The sequence below is a fragment of the Uranotaenia lowii genome, chromosome 2 (assembly GCF_029784155.1).
Source record: "Uranotaenia lowii strain MFRU-FL chromosome 2, ASM2978415v1, whole genome shotgun sequence".
NCBI lineage: Eukaryota > Metazoa > Arthropoda > Insecta > Diptera > Culicidae > Uranotaenia > Uranotaenia lowii.
In genome coordinates, this window is record NC_073692.1 from 16176114 (window position 1) to 16192399 (window position 16286).

Here is a 16286-nt window from a genome sequence, read left to right on the forward strand (position 1 = left end):
TAATTTTTTCAAAGAACCTCACTCGAAATCAGAAAACAAATTTGCAAACAAATAAACAAATGGACTGGCTTCTCAAAAATGTGCTGCATATTGAAAAACTTTCGATAGTTTTCATAAATAAATTCGAGAACTAGCTTTCTTTCTTCGAATCGTATTCATTTTGCATTAAGCTGTAACTTTTGTTTGCCCAACGGCTTACTAATACTAATGCACTGTGCAAAAGCCCTATAGGTTGAAAAAAAAATTCAAAAACATTTAGGTAGGTAACTACTTTAAAAAAATTTGCACTTGTTTTGATATGTAACGACGTAATTTCATAATTCCGAGCTCTATATTCAAGATTAAAAAAATTGTAAATGTTTTGAAAGGTAACCTTTAATTTAGGCACAATTTTCCCGTTTGTTTGGATAACGTGCCGCTATTAAGCCTACCCCATTCTGAACATAATTCATGAGCAACCGCTATAAAATGAGAGCTGCAGCTGGAGTTTTGAATTGCAACACAAAGATAACTTAGACTAATATTCTGAATCTTGCTTTATGAATTTGTGTTAATGATCTGATAATTTTAATTTGTCTGGAGGGTTTCAAATTGATTGTACGTAAACAGTTTAACTTATAAAATATGGTTGTTTTTGCTTGATATGTTCTGGATTTATGCTAAAAAACTGATAAGAGAGCCCCCTCCCCTGTCCTTTTCTTCACCTCTTGCTGTATGGAGGTCGTGATCTTTAATAATCAAATATAGTTTCATTGGTTGATAAGTTTTTAAGCTTTACAACAAAATGTATATGAAGCCTCCTCCTTTCTTCCCCTTTCTACACTGTAAAGCGTAAGGGTCTATAACAATCGTAGGAACATATCTCGTAACCAAGTTCTTTTCCATGTCATATAAGTGTCCTTTTGTTGGCTTCGTTAGAACTTATTCGTTGAGAACTCGTGCTAACACAATTGTATTGGGCTCACCTCCCTCCTCCTTTGTACCTACTCACTGAAAGTGTGTCAGATAATCATAGAATCATACCAAAATGATTTTCCATGTTAAGTTTTGTCAATTTCTCGGATTTTGTAAAAAAAAAAGTTAAATGTAAGCCTCCTCTTCCCTTCCTATAAGGTACACCGGGGTAAGTGTGGACGCGGGGTAAGTGTGGACGATAGCTATAAAAACAATACTGTGCACTATTTTTTCAAACTTTTGATGCAGAACGTTCAATTTACTTGTAATCTATCCAATAACTGTGAAAAAGATACGATTCAGACAATAACGGTTGTTTACAGCGACTTTTTCGGAATTTTCTATTTTCAACTACGATGTCGAGTTGATGTGCATCTTTTTCAATTGCAAATTTCTCCTAAACTAGCTGGCTCTCGATGAAAAACTCTACATTGAAACAATCCTTACATTCCAAACAACCAGTTAGGAAAAGAAACGGCGGTTAAAAATTAAGAAAAAAGAGTTTATTTACAAAAAACTAAAATTTTGTCTCCAACCCCTACCTGGGGTAAGTGTGGACGGCTTTAAAAAGACTTGATGTTTACACATTTTTTCAATTTTCTGTCCTTCATCCTTTATGAGTTGTATTATTTAGCTATATTAAGCATTCGGATCATGAAAATTTGAGTAAAGTACTTATTTGTTCTGTGTTTTTGATGAAATCGGATCTCGTGTGTTGTAACATAAATTACACACTAAAATTATAGTATCATGAACTTTTTTCAAAATTTTGGACGGTTCGAGCAAAAAAGTAACGTATTCAACCAAGAAACAAAAATTTTTTGAAAATTTCCTGAGAAATCAAAGGGAAAATGTACCGTCCACACTTACCCCATAAAGCGGGGTAAGTGAAGACACCAGCCGTCCATAACGATTTGCGTGATAACTTTTTCCGCTTTGCTTCTACCGAGCTCATCTCTTCAGCTTTTGTAAAAAACATGTTCTGCATCACATTGAACGTCAATTTATCAAAATTGCTCCACGGCTGATTTTTTTATGATTTTTTAAAGTTGAACTATACGAAAACCCGTCCACACTTACCCCGGTGTACCTTATTCCTAATTCTATCATCCTACTGCAAGAAAGGAATTGTTTCACATAGAAAAAGTATTTTTCGTACTCAAATACTTTTTGATGCCAAATTTGGTTTTTGCTCGATTAATTCTCGAGCTATGCAAAAAAAATTGTATGGAAGCCCCCCTTTCCCCCTTTATATCTTTCCGCTAAAAAAGATGGGGCCCCAATTTACAATAGAAACATTTCTCGTATCCAAATACTTTCACATGCCAAATATGGTTCAATTTGATCGATCAACTCTCCAGTTATACTGAAAATTGTAAGGGAGACCTCTACCCCCCCCTTTTCATCCACCTCTTTGAAGGAGTAGGGATACCAAATATTCATAGAAGCATTTCTAATACCCAAATATCGTTCCATGTCAAATTTGGTTCCATTTGCTGTTTTAGTTCTTGAGATATGCAGTAATAACTGTATGAAACTTCCCTCCCTCTTTCCTTTCTCCCTGCTAGAAAAAAGGAAGGCGTCTCAAACAATCATAAGAATATGTCACGTTCCCAAATACCCGCCCATGCCAAATTTGGTTCCATTAGCTTAATTAGTTATTGAGTTATGAAGAAATTATTAAAGAGGCCCCCTCCCTCCTTTATATCTCCCTACTGGAAAGAAGGAGGGGTCCTAGATAATCATAGAAATTTTTTTTTTTGTATCCAAATACCCTCCCATGCCAAATTTGGTTCCATTTGCTTTATTAGTTTTTGAGTTATGTATAAAAATATGAAAGAGGCCCCCTCCCCCTTTCTACTGGAAAGAGGGAGGGGTCTCAAATAATCATTGAAATATTTTTCGTATCAAAATACCTCCCCATGCCAAATTTGGTTCCAATATCTTAAATAGTCTTCGAGTTATATGAAAAATTGTAAGGTAGCCCTATATTTGCATCGCACCGGGTAACGATTCTGTTTGTTTATTCAGAAAAAGTTTTGCCCCGCGCTTGTGGAGAAAACGAATACGGCATTAGACTTCGGGCACTGTGATATCGATCGTGTGGCAGAACTGTTGACGGAAACAAACTGGCCTTCAGCATTTGAAAAATCGACAATCGACGATGCACTTTCTGCCTACTGTGACTGCCTTGCCTTTTCGAAATCAACGAACATCAACAGAGGAAAGTTCAGAAATTCGTTGTTTTGTTCCAGTATTATTCGTAGCGTTGTGATGTGGTCACATGATCGTTTGGATCGGAATTTAGCTTGTTGCCGTCGAAGTGTAGCGTCGAGATGTAGGTTATGGGCCCAGAGTAAAAGGAAGTAGTTTGTAGTTTTTTTTTGTTTCGGAAGTGAAACGTGGTCAGCAAGATGGGCGAGGAAAAGTTGTGGCTGCTTGACGGCACGAACTTCAGCAACTGCAAATTTCGTGTCGAGGTGCTGATGGAGGATAGAGGGCTGCTGCATTGTTTGACGGATGCCATAGAGGACGAGGAGTGGTTGGTTGAAACGAAATCCGAAATCCCTAAATGGCCTGGTGCGTTCCCCTACTAGAATTGATACACTCCGACGTTTGTGGGCCGTTCAATCCGAAAACGTGGGATGGCAAACGTTATTTTGTCACATTCATCGAAGATTTTAGCCATTTTACGGTGGTGTATCCAATAGCGACGAAGAATGAAGTGCTGGAAAAGTTCAAGGACTACAAGGCAGAAGCAACAGTTTATTTCGGGGCGAAAATTGCCCGTCTTCGATGCGACAACGGTGGGGAGTATATGTCCGCTTCCTTCAAGAATTTTTGCCGCACCGAAGGGATTCAACTGGAGCCAACCGCACCGTACAGTCCGCAACAGAATGGAGCAGCTGAGCGGATGAACCGCACGTTGTTGGAGAGAGCGAGATCGATGTTGCAGGAAGCCATGAAGCTGTCTTGACGAAGGAAATGTGGGATGAGGCGGTGAGTTCGGCTGCCTACATCCTGAACCAAAGTCCTACGTCTTTTGTGAACTGCAAGAAAACACCGTATGAAATTTGGTATGATCGGAAACCTGAGGTCGACAAATTGCGTGTTTTTGGTTTGGTGGCGTACACTTGGGTGCCGAAGCAAAACGACAAAGTTGGACAGTAAGACGGAGAAAAACGTAATGGTTGGATTCGCTCCCAATGGCTATCGAATTTGTGATCCAAGGAAACGTTCATCTCGAGAGATGTGATTTTCGACGAAAATCTGAAATGGTCCAGTGTGGTTCAAAAATCTTACCGTTATGTTGAAGCTGCTACTGAAGATGACGTCAAGCCTAGTGATGGACCAGAATCAAGCCCAGATGATGTTTTTCCAAGGCGTGAAGAAAAACACATGAACCGGAAATCCTTGAGGTGTCGAGCCAGCCTGGTGTGGACGAATCGGAACAGTGTGCTGATGCTACGCAACCGGAAATGGCGACTGATGCCGATTGCACGACCGATGACGAAGACAGCGATCCAGACTTCGCGCTCCCACCGCAATTTTGGAGCCAATACTGCTGGTACTTATTTGTCAGGTTCCCCGATGGCGAGTGATGATTCGATTCTGGCGTATGCGCTTAATGCAGAAGCGTATGTGGAAAACATTCCGACGACGATCGCTGAATTGAAGAAGCGTGACGATTGGGACGATTGGAAGAAGGCGATCGATAGTGAGATGGAATCCTCGAGCAAAAACGAAACATGGGAGCTTGCAAGTGGGTTTTCCGAATCAAGCGTGACGAGGCTGGTAATGTTGACCGATACAAGGCGAGGCTGGTGGCCAAAGGTTTTTCGCAGAGGAAAGGCTTCGACTACGACGAGACATATGCTCCTGTGGCGAAAATTGCAACCCTCAGAGTGCTGTTGGCAGTTGCAAATCAAATGGGGCATCATGTGCACCAAATGGATGTCAAGACGGCGTTCCTCAACGACATCCTGAAGGACGAAATTTTCATGCGTCAGCCTGTTGGATTTGAACGGGGAGGACCGCATCTCGTCTGTCGGTTGAGGAAGTCCTTGTATGGGCTCAAACAAGCACCGAGGAGTTGGAACGAAGAGTTCAACAAATTTGCGCTACAAATAGGATCCCAACGTTCGAAGATCGACACCTGTCTCTACACGAAGAAAGACAAAAACAATGATGTCTATTTGCTGCTGTACGTGGATGACATTTCGTTGGTCTCAAACAGTCGAGAGGAAGTCGTGGACATCAAATCCAAACTGTCTACGCGTTTCGAAATGGGGGACATGGGTCCGATAAAGCATTTTCTTGGGCTGAAGGTGGATTACGATCAGAAGCGCGGTCGAATGAAGATTAGTCAACCGAAATACGTCGTGAACCTACTAAGCAGATTCAAAATGGCAGATCGCAAACCATGCGCAACTCCACTGGAACCAAACCTGAAATTGAAGACCCGAAGTGTTGAGGAATTGACCAAGCAGCCGTTTCGAGAACTGATCGGTTGTTTGACCTATTTGGCTTTGGCTTCAAGACCAGACATCAGCGCAGCTGTTAATTACTTCAGCAGATTCTAATCGGCTCCTACCAATGTACACTGGAGTAATCTCAAACGGGTTTTGCTGTACCTAAAGCAAACGGTGAACTATGGATTGGAGTACCAACGGTCGGACGATGGCGAACCTTTGCGAGGATATGGTGATGCTGACTGGGGAAACCTGGAAGACAGAAAATCGAAATCTGGGAACGTGTTTAAAGTTTTTGGCAGTACCGTTTCCTGGATGACCCGAAAACAGAATTGTGTGGCATTATTGTCAACAGAGGCCGAATACATTTCGCTGAGCTATGCAATCTGCGAAGGTATTTGGTTACGGAACTTGTTGCGGGAACTAAATATCAAGATCATCAAGCCCGTTCCGATGTTCGAAGATAACCAATCTTGCATTCGAATATCGGAGGAACCGAAGGAACACAAGCGAATGAACCATGTTGAAATCCGTTTTCACTTCATTCGTGAGAAGCTTCAAGATGGATTCTTCAAAATCATCTACGTACCTACAACGGATCAAATTGCGGATATATTCACCAAAGGACTGTCGAAAGGACCTTTCGAGAAGCTGTGATCCAAGCTGAGCTTATCTGGTTGAGCGGGGATGTTAAGTATAGCAACCATCAGCTACGTGCTAAGTTACTGACAAAGAGTTATCGCAGTAATCATTGACTTTAGTCTCAGTTAAATTTTCACTTTCACTCTATTCATTACTGAATAAATACATTTTTTGTAAATGCTCTGCCTTTTTTTTTTTTTTTTTTTTTTTTAAATATGTCTTTATTTGTATCAAATCATCATTACACTTATATTACATTATTGCATTAAACTAGGTGTTCAGCTCAATAATGAACTGTTCATAGCCCTATAGTTAACTAGATTATAAAAATTTATTTATAAGATTTAAATTTGCTGAGCGCAATCAAGTTTTTAATGTAGGAGAACATCCTGTAATAGCAAAAATATTTTATACTTAAAACTAAACACTATCCTAAAATTAAACTAAACATAAAGAGAACGAATCTCTGCGATGGAAGACTGCATCGATTTGCCTCTGAAGTTGGAGATAATTTTGTTGGCCATCTCTCCGATCGATTCAATGCCCGCAATCCGATGAAGATCTTCGGTGCTGTGCCAAGGTGGAAGCCGCAAAATCATTTTCAGAACTTTGTTCTGAATCCTCTGGATGGCTTTCTTCCTCGTCGCGCAGCAGCTAGACCAAATCGGAACTGCATACATTATCGCTGGTCGGAAAACTTGTTTGTAGATGAGCATCTTATTTCGCAGACACAACCGGGATTTCCTGTTGATGAGAGAATAAAGAGATTTAGTGTATTTATTACATTTAGATTGAATATCTTCAATGTGATTCTTAAAAGAAAGATTCCGATCAAGTGTGAGTCCCAAGTACTTCACGTGATCAGACCATTCTAAAGAAACCCCATTAAAAGTTATGGAATGATTTTCATTAGGTTTTAAAAAATTTGCTCTTCGCTTATGGGGAAATAAAATAAGTTGAGTTTTGGAAGCGTTAGGAGAAATTTTCCACATTTTCAAGTAATTCAAAAAGGAATTTAAATTTTGTTGCAATCTACTGCGTACCACCCGTAAATTTCGACCTTTGGCTGAAAGCAAAGTATCGTCAGCAAATAATCTTCTACCTTTTCCTTCTGGGACATCAGGAAGATCAGAAGTAAAAATATTGTATAAAATAGGCCCAAGTATACTACCCTGAGGGACACCAGCTCTAATGGGTATCCTTTCAGAGCATGAATTTTGATAGCTTACTTGCAAAGTTCGGCTAGTCAAATAATTTTGAATAATTTTGGTGAGATATACAGGAAAATCAAATCGAGCTAATTTAGCTACTAAACCTTTGTGCCAAACACTGTCAAAAGCTTTTTCAATATCAAGAAGAGCAACACCAGTTGAATAACCCTCAGATTTGCTAGCGTTAATCATATTAGTTACACTCAAAAGTTGATGTGTAGTAGAATGTCCATGACGAAAACCAAATTGTTCATCAGGGAAAATAGAATTCTGATTAATGTGAATCATCATTCTATTCAAAATAACTCTCTCAAATAGTTTACTTAAAGATGGAAGCAAACTAATTGGTCGATAACTTGAAGGCTCTGAAGCACTTTTTCCAGGTTTCAAAATTGGAGTTACTTTGGCATTTTTCCATTTATTGGGAAAATAAGCCAAGTGAAAACATTTATTGAAGATTTTAACTAAAAAATTTAAAGTGCTTTCAGGCAACTTTTTAATAAGAATATAGAAAATCCCATCTTCCCCCGGGGCTTTCATATTTTTAAATTTTTTGAAAATCAATTTAAGTTCATCAATATTTGTCTCACAAGAACTTTCAAACACAATTTGCTTAGAAAGAATATCATCAAATTCTAGGGAAATTTGAGCATCAATTGGACTTACAACGTTTAAATTAAAATCATGAGCAGACTCAAATTGTTGGGCTAATTTTTGAGCTTTTTCTGAATTAGTTAAAAGAAGTTTATCCCCATCTTTCAAAGTAGGAATTGGCTTCTGGGGCTTTTTTAGAATTTTAGTTAATTTCCAAAATGGCTTTGAGTAGGGTTTTATGTCCTCTACTGCTTTAGCAAAATTTTCATTACGAATGAAATTTAAACGACGTTTGATCTCTTTTTGAAGGTCGCAATAAATTAATTTCAAATAAGGATCCCTAGTACGTTGATATTGGCGTCGACGAATGTTTTTCAGTCGTATCAAAAACTGAAGATCATCATCAATTAAAGGTTGATTAAATTTATGTTTAACTTTAGGTATTGAAGCGGCTCTAGCATTGACTATTGAAGTTGTCAAATTTTCTACAGCCAAATCAATATCTTCTATTGAATTCAATGGAACGTTTACATTTAAATTACGTTCAATAAAATTCATATATCGCTCCCAGTTAGCCTTTTGAAAATTAAAAGTTGATTTTAAAGGGTTTTCAATGGGACTTTGGGATAAAGAAAAAGTTACTGGAAGGTGGTCTGAATCGAGGTCCGCATGAGTAACTAATTGACTACAATGCTCGCCTAAATCCGTTAGAACCAAATCAATTGTGGAGGGATTTCTAATTGAAGAAAAACAAGTATGCCCATTAGGATATTCAACAGTATAATAACCTGCAGAGCAGTCATTAAACAAAATATTCCCATTTGAATTTGATGAAATATTATTCCAAGATCGGTGTTTTGCATTAAAGTCACCAATAATAAAAAATTTAGATTTATTTCTGGTGAGTTTTTGTAAATCTCCCTTCAAAAAATTTTTCTGTTCACCGCTACATTGAAAAGGCAAATATGCGGCAACAATTATAATTTTCCCGATAGAAGTTTCTAATTCAATTCCAATTGTTTCTAAGACTTTTGTATTGAAAGAAGGAAGAAGTCTAAATTTGAGACGACTATTGATGACAATAGCTACACCCCCACCTTGTCGATCAAGTCGATCATTTCGTAAAATTTTAAAGAAAGCATTGCTTTTCAAGTTATTGTCTGGCTTTAAAAAAGTTTCGGTGATGGCAGCAATATGTATGTTTTGAGTTTTCAAAAATAAAAAGAACTCGTCTTGGTTAGCCAGCAAAGATCTAGCGTTCCAATTCATAATATTTAAACATCTATTTGGATCCATGAGGGAATCGTAAAGTCATAATAATTTTGTTAGCATAATTAAAAGAAGTTTGGAAAGCTTCAAACATTGAATTTGCTTTCAACATAAGTTGCATCATTTCCATTAAATTTTGATGCAAAAATTTTAATTTTTCCTCAGTAATCTCACCCAAATCAACAAAATTGTTAGAATCAGAAGAGGAAGGAGAAGAAAAAGTATTTGAATTTCGGGGATTTTCCCAAGCCTTCGCATGAACGTTGAGACTTGGTTTTTTCCCATTTTTATTATTTATGCCTGGAGAAGGCAACCCATTTTCAACCACCTCTGAGAACGATAAACAACGAGTCTGTGGCGCAGAATCAGCCCAGGTAACATTAAAATCACTTCGGGTATTACCCAGCCGTGATTCAAATGTAGGCCGAGGCTGACTGCGAACAGGCAGGTTGTTTGCCGGTCTGACGTGTGTAGACGAAAAAGAGGAAGGAGGAGAAGAAACTTTTCTGGAAACTTTGGGGGTTTTCCTAGAAGCAACAATTTTTGCCCTAACGGGACAATCTAGAGAATTCGAGGAATGATTACCTGCGCAATTCGCACACTTAAAAAATTCTGTTTTTGGCTTATCACCACCAAAAAGGCATTTAGATTTTTCATGATCGAATGAGCCGCAAAACATGCATCTGGCATTCATTCTACAATTTTTAGTGCCATGACAAAAAGCTTGACAACGACGACATTGCGTAATATTTTGTAAAAAATTGGTATGGGATTTACGAAAAGGTTCAAATTTTACTCGACAATGAAACATAAGACGAGCCTTTTCCAAAATTTTCAAATTATTGACCTGATCCTTTTTAAAATGGATCAAATAAAGTTCAGGAGCAAAACCAACACTACTGGTATTATTCGTGTTGGTTCTTTTCCTCATTTGAATAACTTGAATTGGAGAAAAACCTAACAAAGAATTTAATTCATTTGTGATCTCATCCGGTGTCTGATCGCCGGTGAGACCACGAAGTACAACTTTAAAAGGACGATCACCTCTAGTGTCGTACGTAAAAAATTGGTGTTTTTTATTATTCAAATAATTTAAAATTTTTTGAAAATCATTAAAAGATTCCGCCAATATACGAGCAGTTCCCCTTCGACCGATCTGAAAAGAAATCTTCACATCCTTGACGGAAGTGACGATTTCTTTTCGAAAGGCATTGAAGTCAGGAATCGTGACCGTGATTGGTGGAATCTTTTCGTTTTTAAGAGTATAAAAAGAAGAAGAAGGTTTCTTAGTACTCTTATCAGAATTAAATATGAATATTTCCTCATCACCAATGTTATGAAGGACATCGAATGAATTGGAAATTTCAACTTTTTTGGCAGATGGCCCTGGATTAGGTTCAGCAATCCGTTTTCTTCCAGTCCTTGAGCCGGCCGAAGACTTCCCCATGCTGGAAAGAAAAGAGAAAATATGAATAAAAGAAAATGAAAATAATTTTAGCACTGAAAAGTGCTGATTGAAATACAGGTAAGGAAAAAATAAATAATGTAAAATGTTCCTGCAGGTACACAGCAACGATACGATGCTCCGGCGTACGTGTTGACGGCTCAACGGTACGAAATGCTCTGCCTAATTCTTTACAACTCACTCCTAAACTGTTCCATAATCCGCAATTTTTCTAAATTCTATTAGATTACTGGAGTCGTGATTGTTATCATTGTGTAATATTTGCTGTCGTAAATATGTAAAGTGTCAACAACTCACCCATTTACGAGCAGGGTTGCCACCTTTTTTCAAAAAATGTCTGGAACAATTGGGCCGAAATGTCTGGAAATGGTTATAAATGTCTGGAACATTGTAGTGTTGAGCTAGTCGGGGAAAAAACGCCCGAACATCAAATTTTTCTGATTATTTCACCGACCAGTTCAAAAATTGATTCTTTTATTTTCTTTGGGTTATTGTATTAAGCTTTATCGTTTCTTTTAGAAAATTAGAAAAATGATATCACGTTGAGATTTTGTCGGTTCCAAAATACAAAGTTTCAACAGCTCTATCCAGTTATTGAGTTAATCTCTACCAAAGTAAATGGTTTTTCAAAAATAAGAATGCATTTGGTTGGTAATGCACATCACAAATCCTTGAAACGAAACACATCAACCACTATCTCAATGTTTGGCTATGAAACATGATGCAGCGAATTACTATCCTCCCTACCCAGGTGTTGAGAAGCTTATTTCAATACTCAAACTTTAAAATAATACGTTAAATCAAAAATTAAAAGTTCAGAATATAAACCATCTGCTTAGCAATTCATATTCCGGAATCCAGGTTCATTGAGAAATTCTTATTTCAGATCGCAGATTCATTGTTTTAAAACTATGGATTATAAATTAAAAGTGATCGGTATACAAATTAAAACAAATAAAATAAAGTTAAAGATTTTGTTCATTTCTGATTGCATACAGTCATATCTAGATTGGTTATATTGAAAAACCTTTTATTGTTAAGACCTTTCTATCAAGTAATGCTAAACATTCAGGTTAAAAAATGGATTTAGGATTTTTCCTCGGAGGAGAAATTGTAAAAGTAAAAGATATTTTAAGCACGACTCTTGAAGTATATTTTCACAGCGTGAATAATTTGTATTTAAATCTTCGTGTCGAGCATTTGTCCAACGAGGCTTGTCGAGATAATTTTTGTAACATTAAATAACATAACTTGTGTACATACGATTTTAAACAAGACATCGTAGGTTTCGATGTTTATTTATTCAGAATATCAATATTCTGATTTCACTTTTAGATAACTATTCAGATTAAAGTTTTCGTTAAAGACAACTAACACCATTTTGAGAAATCTCAGCCAAGTTTATCAGAGCCTAGATTGCGACGTTGAATTAGTCAATGTCTACTTTTTCAATGGTTATGAAACGTATAAAACTGTTTTTCAATTTCTTTTACAATTTCACAATATATATCAACAGAGCTGCCGAATGTTAACAAAAATATTATTTGATTTGGAAAGTTTGAAGCGTTTGTGTCTGGCGTAAAATTTGATAAGTTGTGATGTACAGTGAGGGGCAAAATAAAGTGTCCAAACTATTTTTTTTCAATTTCTTTCATTTTTCTGGTTAAAATTCAACGAAAACGCATCGTAATCATTTTTAAAATTTTGTTTATTATGTTCTTTTCAATTTTTGTTAATGTTGCGCTGTTAAAAAAAAAAAAGTTTTTCCGATAGAAAAAAAAAACAGTTAATATTCCAAAAAAACAGGGGCAAAATAAAGTGTCCAGATCGGTACAGCTTCAAATTGATTCAAACTGAAGGCAAACAAGAACTATTTAATAAAGGGTATGGCCTCCTTCGGCCTTCAACACCTCCTACAAGTGCTTCGGTATACTTTCAACAAGGTTGTGCAAGTGTTGTGGGTCGAGTTCCTCCCACGCATGCTCCATGGCATCAAAATAAGTATTTTTAATTTGTCACACCAGTCTTATCAATCAGAGCATCGAGGATGGCCAACAGATTTTCGATGGGGTTCAGATCAGGACTTTGTGGGGGCCATTCAAGGGCTTTTATGCGGCAGGAACGGGAAAATGACTTCATCAGATTGGCCGTATGCTTCGGATCGTTATTCTGCTGTAAAACGAAGCGCTCTTCGAGGCCCGTCTTGATGAGGGGTACCTCGAGGTTTTCCCGCAGGATATTGGAATATGACTCAGCTGTCATGATTCCGTCAATTTTTACCAAATTGCCCACCCCACCCCGAGAAAAGCACCCCCACACCATCACGTTACCTCCTCCGTGCTTGACTGTTCTTTGGATATGGCGATCTTGGAGCTCCTCACCCGACTTGCGCCACATATGATCCCGCTTCTTCCGGTTGAATAGCTCGTATTTGGATTCGTCGGCCACAACAATGTTTTCCAGTACTCGAGCCGTTTATCGGCGTGTTCCTTGACGAACTTGAGCCGCTTAGCCTTATTCACCTGGCTGATGAAAGGCCTTCTCACTGCGATCTTTCTATGGTACTCCTTTGCATGGATGCGGCGACGGATAGTACATCGCAATACCGAAAATTGGAGCTCTTCCTGTATCTGCCGGATCGTTATTATTGCTTTTTTCTTCACTTCAAGAATGATTTTCTTGTCCGTTCTGGCATCTGCCTTGGGCTTCAGTCCTCTTCCTGAGCGATCCATCTCCGATCCGAACGTTTTCATCTTCTTCATGATTTTTGATACCGCTGTCTTGCTGATTTCGTAGTTCTTGGCCACTTCCCGGTGCGTTTGACCGTTATTCACATCACGAACAACCAGTTTCCGGATGGACAACGGAATGGAACCAGAAATTTATGCGTTCTCCATATTTTACAACTTATTCGAATGTAGACACATGTTTGAATACTCCAGAGCCAAGCCAGTTGTTTATGCAAACGTCAAAATACACAAAACAAACAAATTCGAGGGGCCTCGCGATGGAAACTTATCGAAATTATATACATTTTTGAGTTGGACACTTTAATTTGCCCATTTTTTTTTTGGAATATTATTTGTTTTTTTTTCTATCAGAAAAACTTTCTTTTTTTACCAGCGCAACATTAACAAAAATTAAAAAGAACATAATAAACAATAATTTAAAAATGATAACGATGTGTTTTCGGTGAATTTCAACCAGAAAAATGAAAGAAATGATAAAAAAATAGTTTGGACACTTTATTTTGCCCCTCACTGTATGTAGATCATCCAGTTTGGAATGTAACGTAAATAGGCACATTATTGTGAATTTTTAATAAGGCTGGAACAAATATCAATTTCTTCTTTTGTCACCCCCCCCCCCCCCCTTCGAAATTTCCAAAAACCCGAAGGGGGGAAAAATAAAGTTTGAAGTATTTTATGTTAATTTCGACGAAAAATTCAAATATCCGCAAGATTACAAGACCAATATACAAATTTTGGAAGATGTGAGTTTTTCCACCTTTTCTAATCTTGATTTTATTGAATTATTTGATAGTAAAAGTACTTGATTTAAAGGTTTTGTTCAATGATGGAGTATGGAATTTGGTTGCATACAAGCTTTCGTGCGATTTATTCCAATTTATTTGTTTTTCGCATTATTTTTTATTGTCCCCCCCCCCCCCCCCCCCCCCTTGTTATGTTCCAACTCCGAGTGACAAAAGAAGGATTTAAAATTTGTTCCGGCCTAACTACTTGTTGTAGCATGAAGTCGATCAATAAGATGTTTATACTAGAAACAAATGTAAATTAATTACAGAGTTTTTGTTTCTAGTAACTGATTCGAGTTGGGAAATACGCCCATTGAACAATTTTTCCTGAGTTTATCGGATTCTGGCTTAGAAATCATATCAATCTTTTAATTTCAGTCTCAGGTTTCAGATTGAAATAATAAATAAGCTCGGGCATATTAAAAAATTTGTGTAAACCTTACCATTTCGAAACCGCTCTTTCTCTGTCTCAAACTTAGGAAAATTTCCGAAAAACCAGTAACTTTTCGAGAACGGGACGCAAGAACGCGTGTTTTCATGCCACGGAAACACCAAGAAAAGAATGACACATGGCCGTCGGCTGGTCGCATTGTATTTGGATATGCTTTTTCACACAGCCCAGTCATGAAATAAGTTCGGGACAAATTCTCCCAGTATGCACGTTTGGACCGAGTAATGTCAAAATAGTAGACAGTTTTCGTCTGAATTCGGACGATTATGATTCAAACTTGGTCATTCGGTGAGAAAAAATTACTGGGCTGTTGATTAGAGCGAAGTGAGCTCGAACAATTCTACTTCACCCCAGTCAGTTAAAGTAGTCAATAACGCCAAAATAGATTAAAATTTTGAAAAAAAAACTTTGTCCATCAAAAAATGTCTGGAATTGTCTGGAAGAAATACTAAAAATCTGGAAGTCTGGATACCAAAAAAAAAGTCTGGCCGGAGGTCAAAAAGTCTGGAAGATCCAGACAAAATCTGGAAGGTTGACATCCCTGTTTACGAGTGCGCATTGATATGTTCACTTATTGAAAAATAACGACTATTACGCCATATGCAAATAACTTGCACCAGCATCTTGACTCGATTCGACTCTCAGGAGTACGAAGCTAGCATCAGTAGTTAATTCAATTGGAGCTCATTACCTTGGCCCTTCAACTAGCTGTTTGGAATCTTAGATAACGGCAAGTCAAGTTCGAGTGCCCTATCATATCGTCGTCGTTCTGACTTTGGCTGGACCAAAAGTGGATGAACTAAATTTAGCCCTATTCTACTCACGTGCTGACAATTCATCACCTTGCTCTGACAATAATGAGTAGGACGTGCGTTTTGGATGTTGAAATCTATAAAAAAGATTGGCCATTTCATATTCCAAGAAATGTTAAATAACCAACAACTTCTTGTGCATTTTTGAAGAAATTCGTTTTTAGCTATTGATTGACATTTCCATTTTCAATACTCGCATCTGTAACATGTCAGTAACACATGAATGAAACTAAATAAATTTTTCCTCTGTTCCGATTATTTCCAGATCGTTTCCTCCTCCGCCCACACGATGGCACCGATTAGCCTGCTCTGCAAGGACTTTCTGCAATCGTTGCTGCTGGTCCAGGATAGACGTCATCAGCAGCGCCAACCGTTGGAATCTGACGAATCGACGAACAACGCCACCACCAATCCCGATTCTCCTAAACCGAAAACCGATAAGGAAAACGATTCCGACGACGAGATGAATGGTGTCTGTCTTACACAACAGATCAATCTCGAAAATCAGTTGATGAAGATTATGGACCAGCCCGTGGATATCGAGTTTTGAGCACCTACATTAATGTAAGTAAATGCCTTTATTTTTCCCTTTTTTTACTGTTGAAAGATAATAAATTACCTCAAAGTATTTCTATTAGTGCTTCTCGAAATAGAAATGAAAGAACTGATCCAAATTTTTTATTGTTAGATACTATACTAGCGATTATTCAAAGTTTTTTACAATTCGAAAGTTACGCAAATTACAATGTTTAAGTCGTGCACCGGAAGGTGCAATTTCTACAGAATTTTGGACCATGGACACACTTCGAACAACTCAAAAAGATAAAATTGTAAACTTCAAACTTACCGAGAAAATGTTGGTTGAAATATGATATTTTCTG

General features: G+C 37.7%; 1 protein-coding gene across 2 annotated transcripts in view; it reads left to right on the forward strand.

Moving 5' to 3' along the window:
- Window positions 1–16021, forward strand: part of LOC129744882 (WD repeat-containing protein 75-like) — a 33337-nt gene extending 17316 nt beyond the window's left edge. The window contains exons 1-2 of one of the 2 annotated variants that reach the window (XR_008737012.1): window positions 15286–15461; window positions 15671–15813. Coding sequence is in view for 1 of the 2 variants with exons in the window: in XM_055737625.1 (XP_055593600.1) it covers window positions 15671–15955 (285 nt within the window). In the remaining variant the exon portion in view is untranslated. Of the gene's footprint in view, window positions 1–15285; window positions 15462–15670 lie in introns of those variants that run through there. The other variant, XM_055737625.1, reaches the window with a different exon arrangement.
- Window positions 16022–16286: the final 265 nt, after the last annotated feature.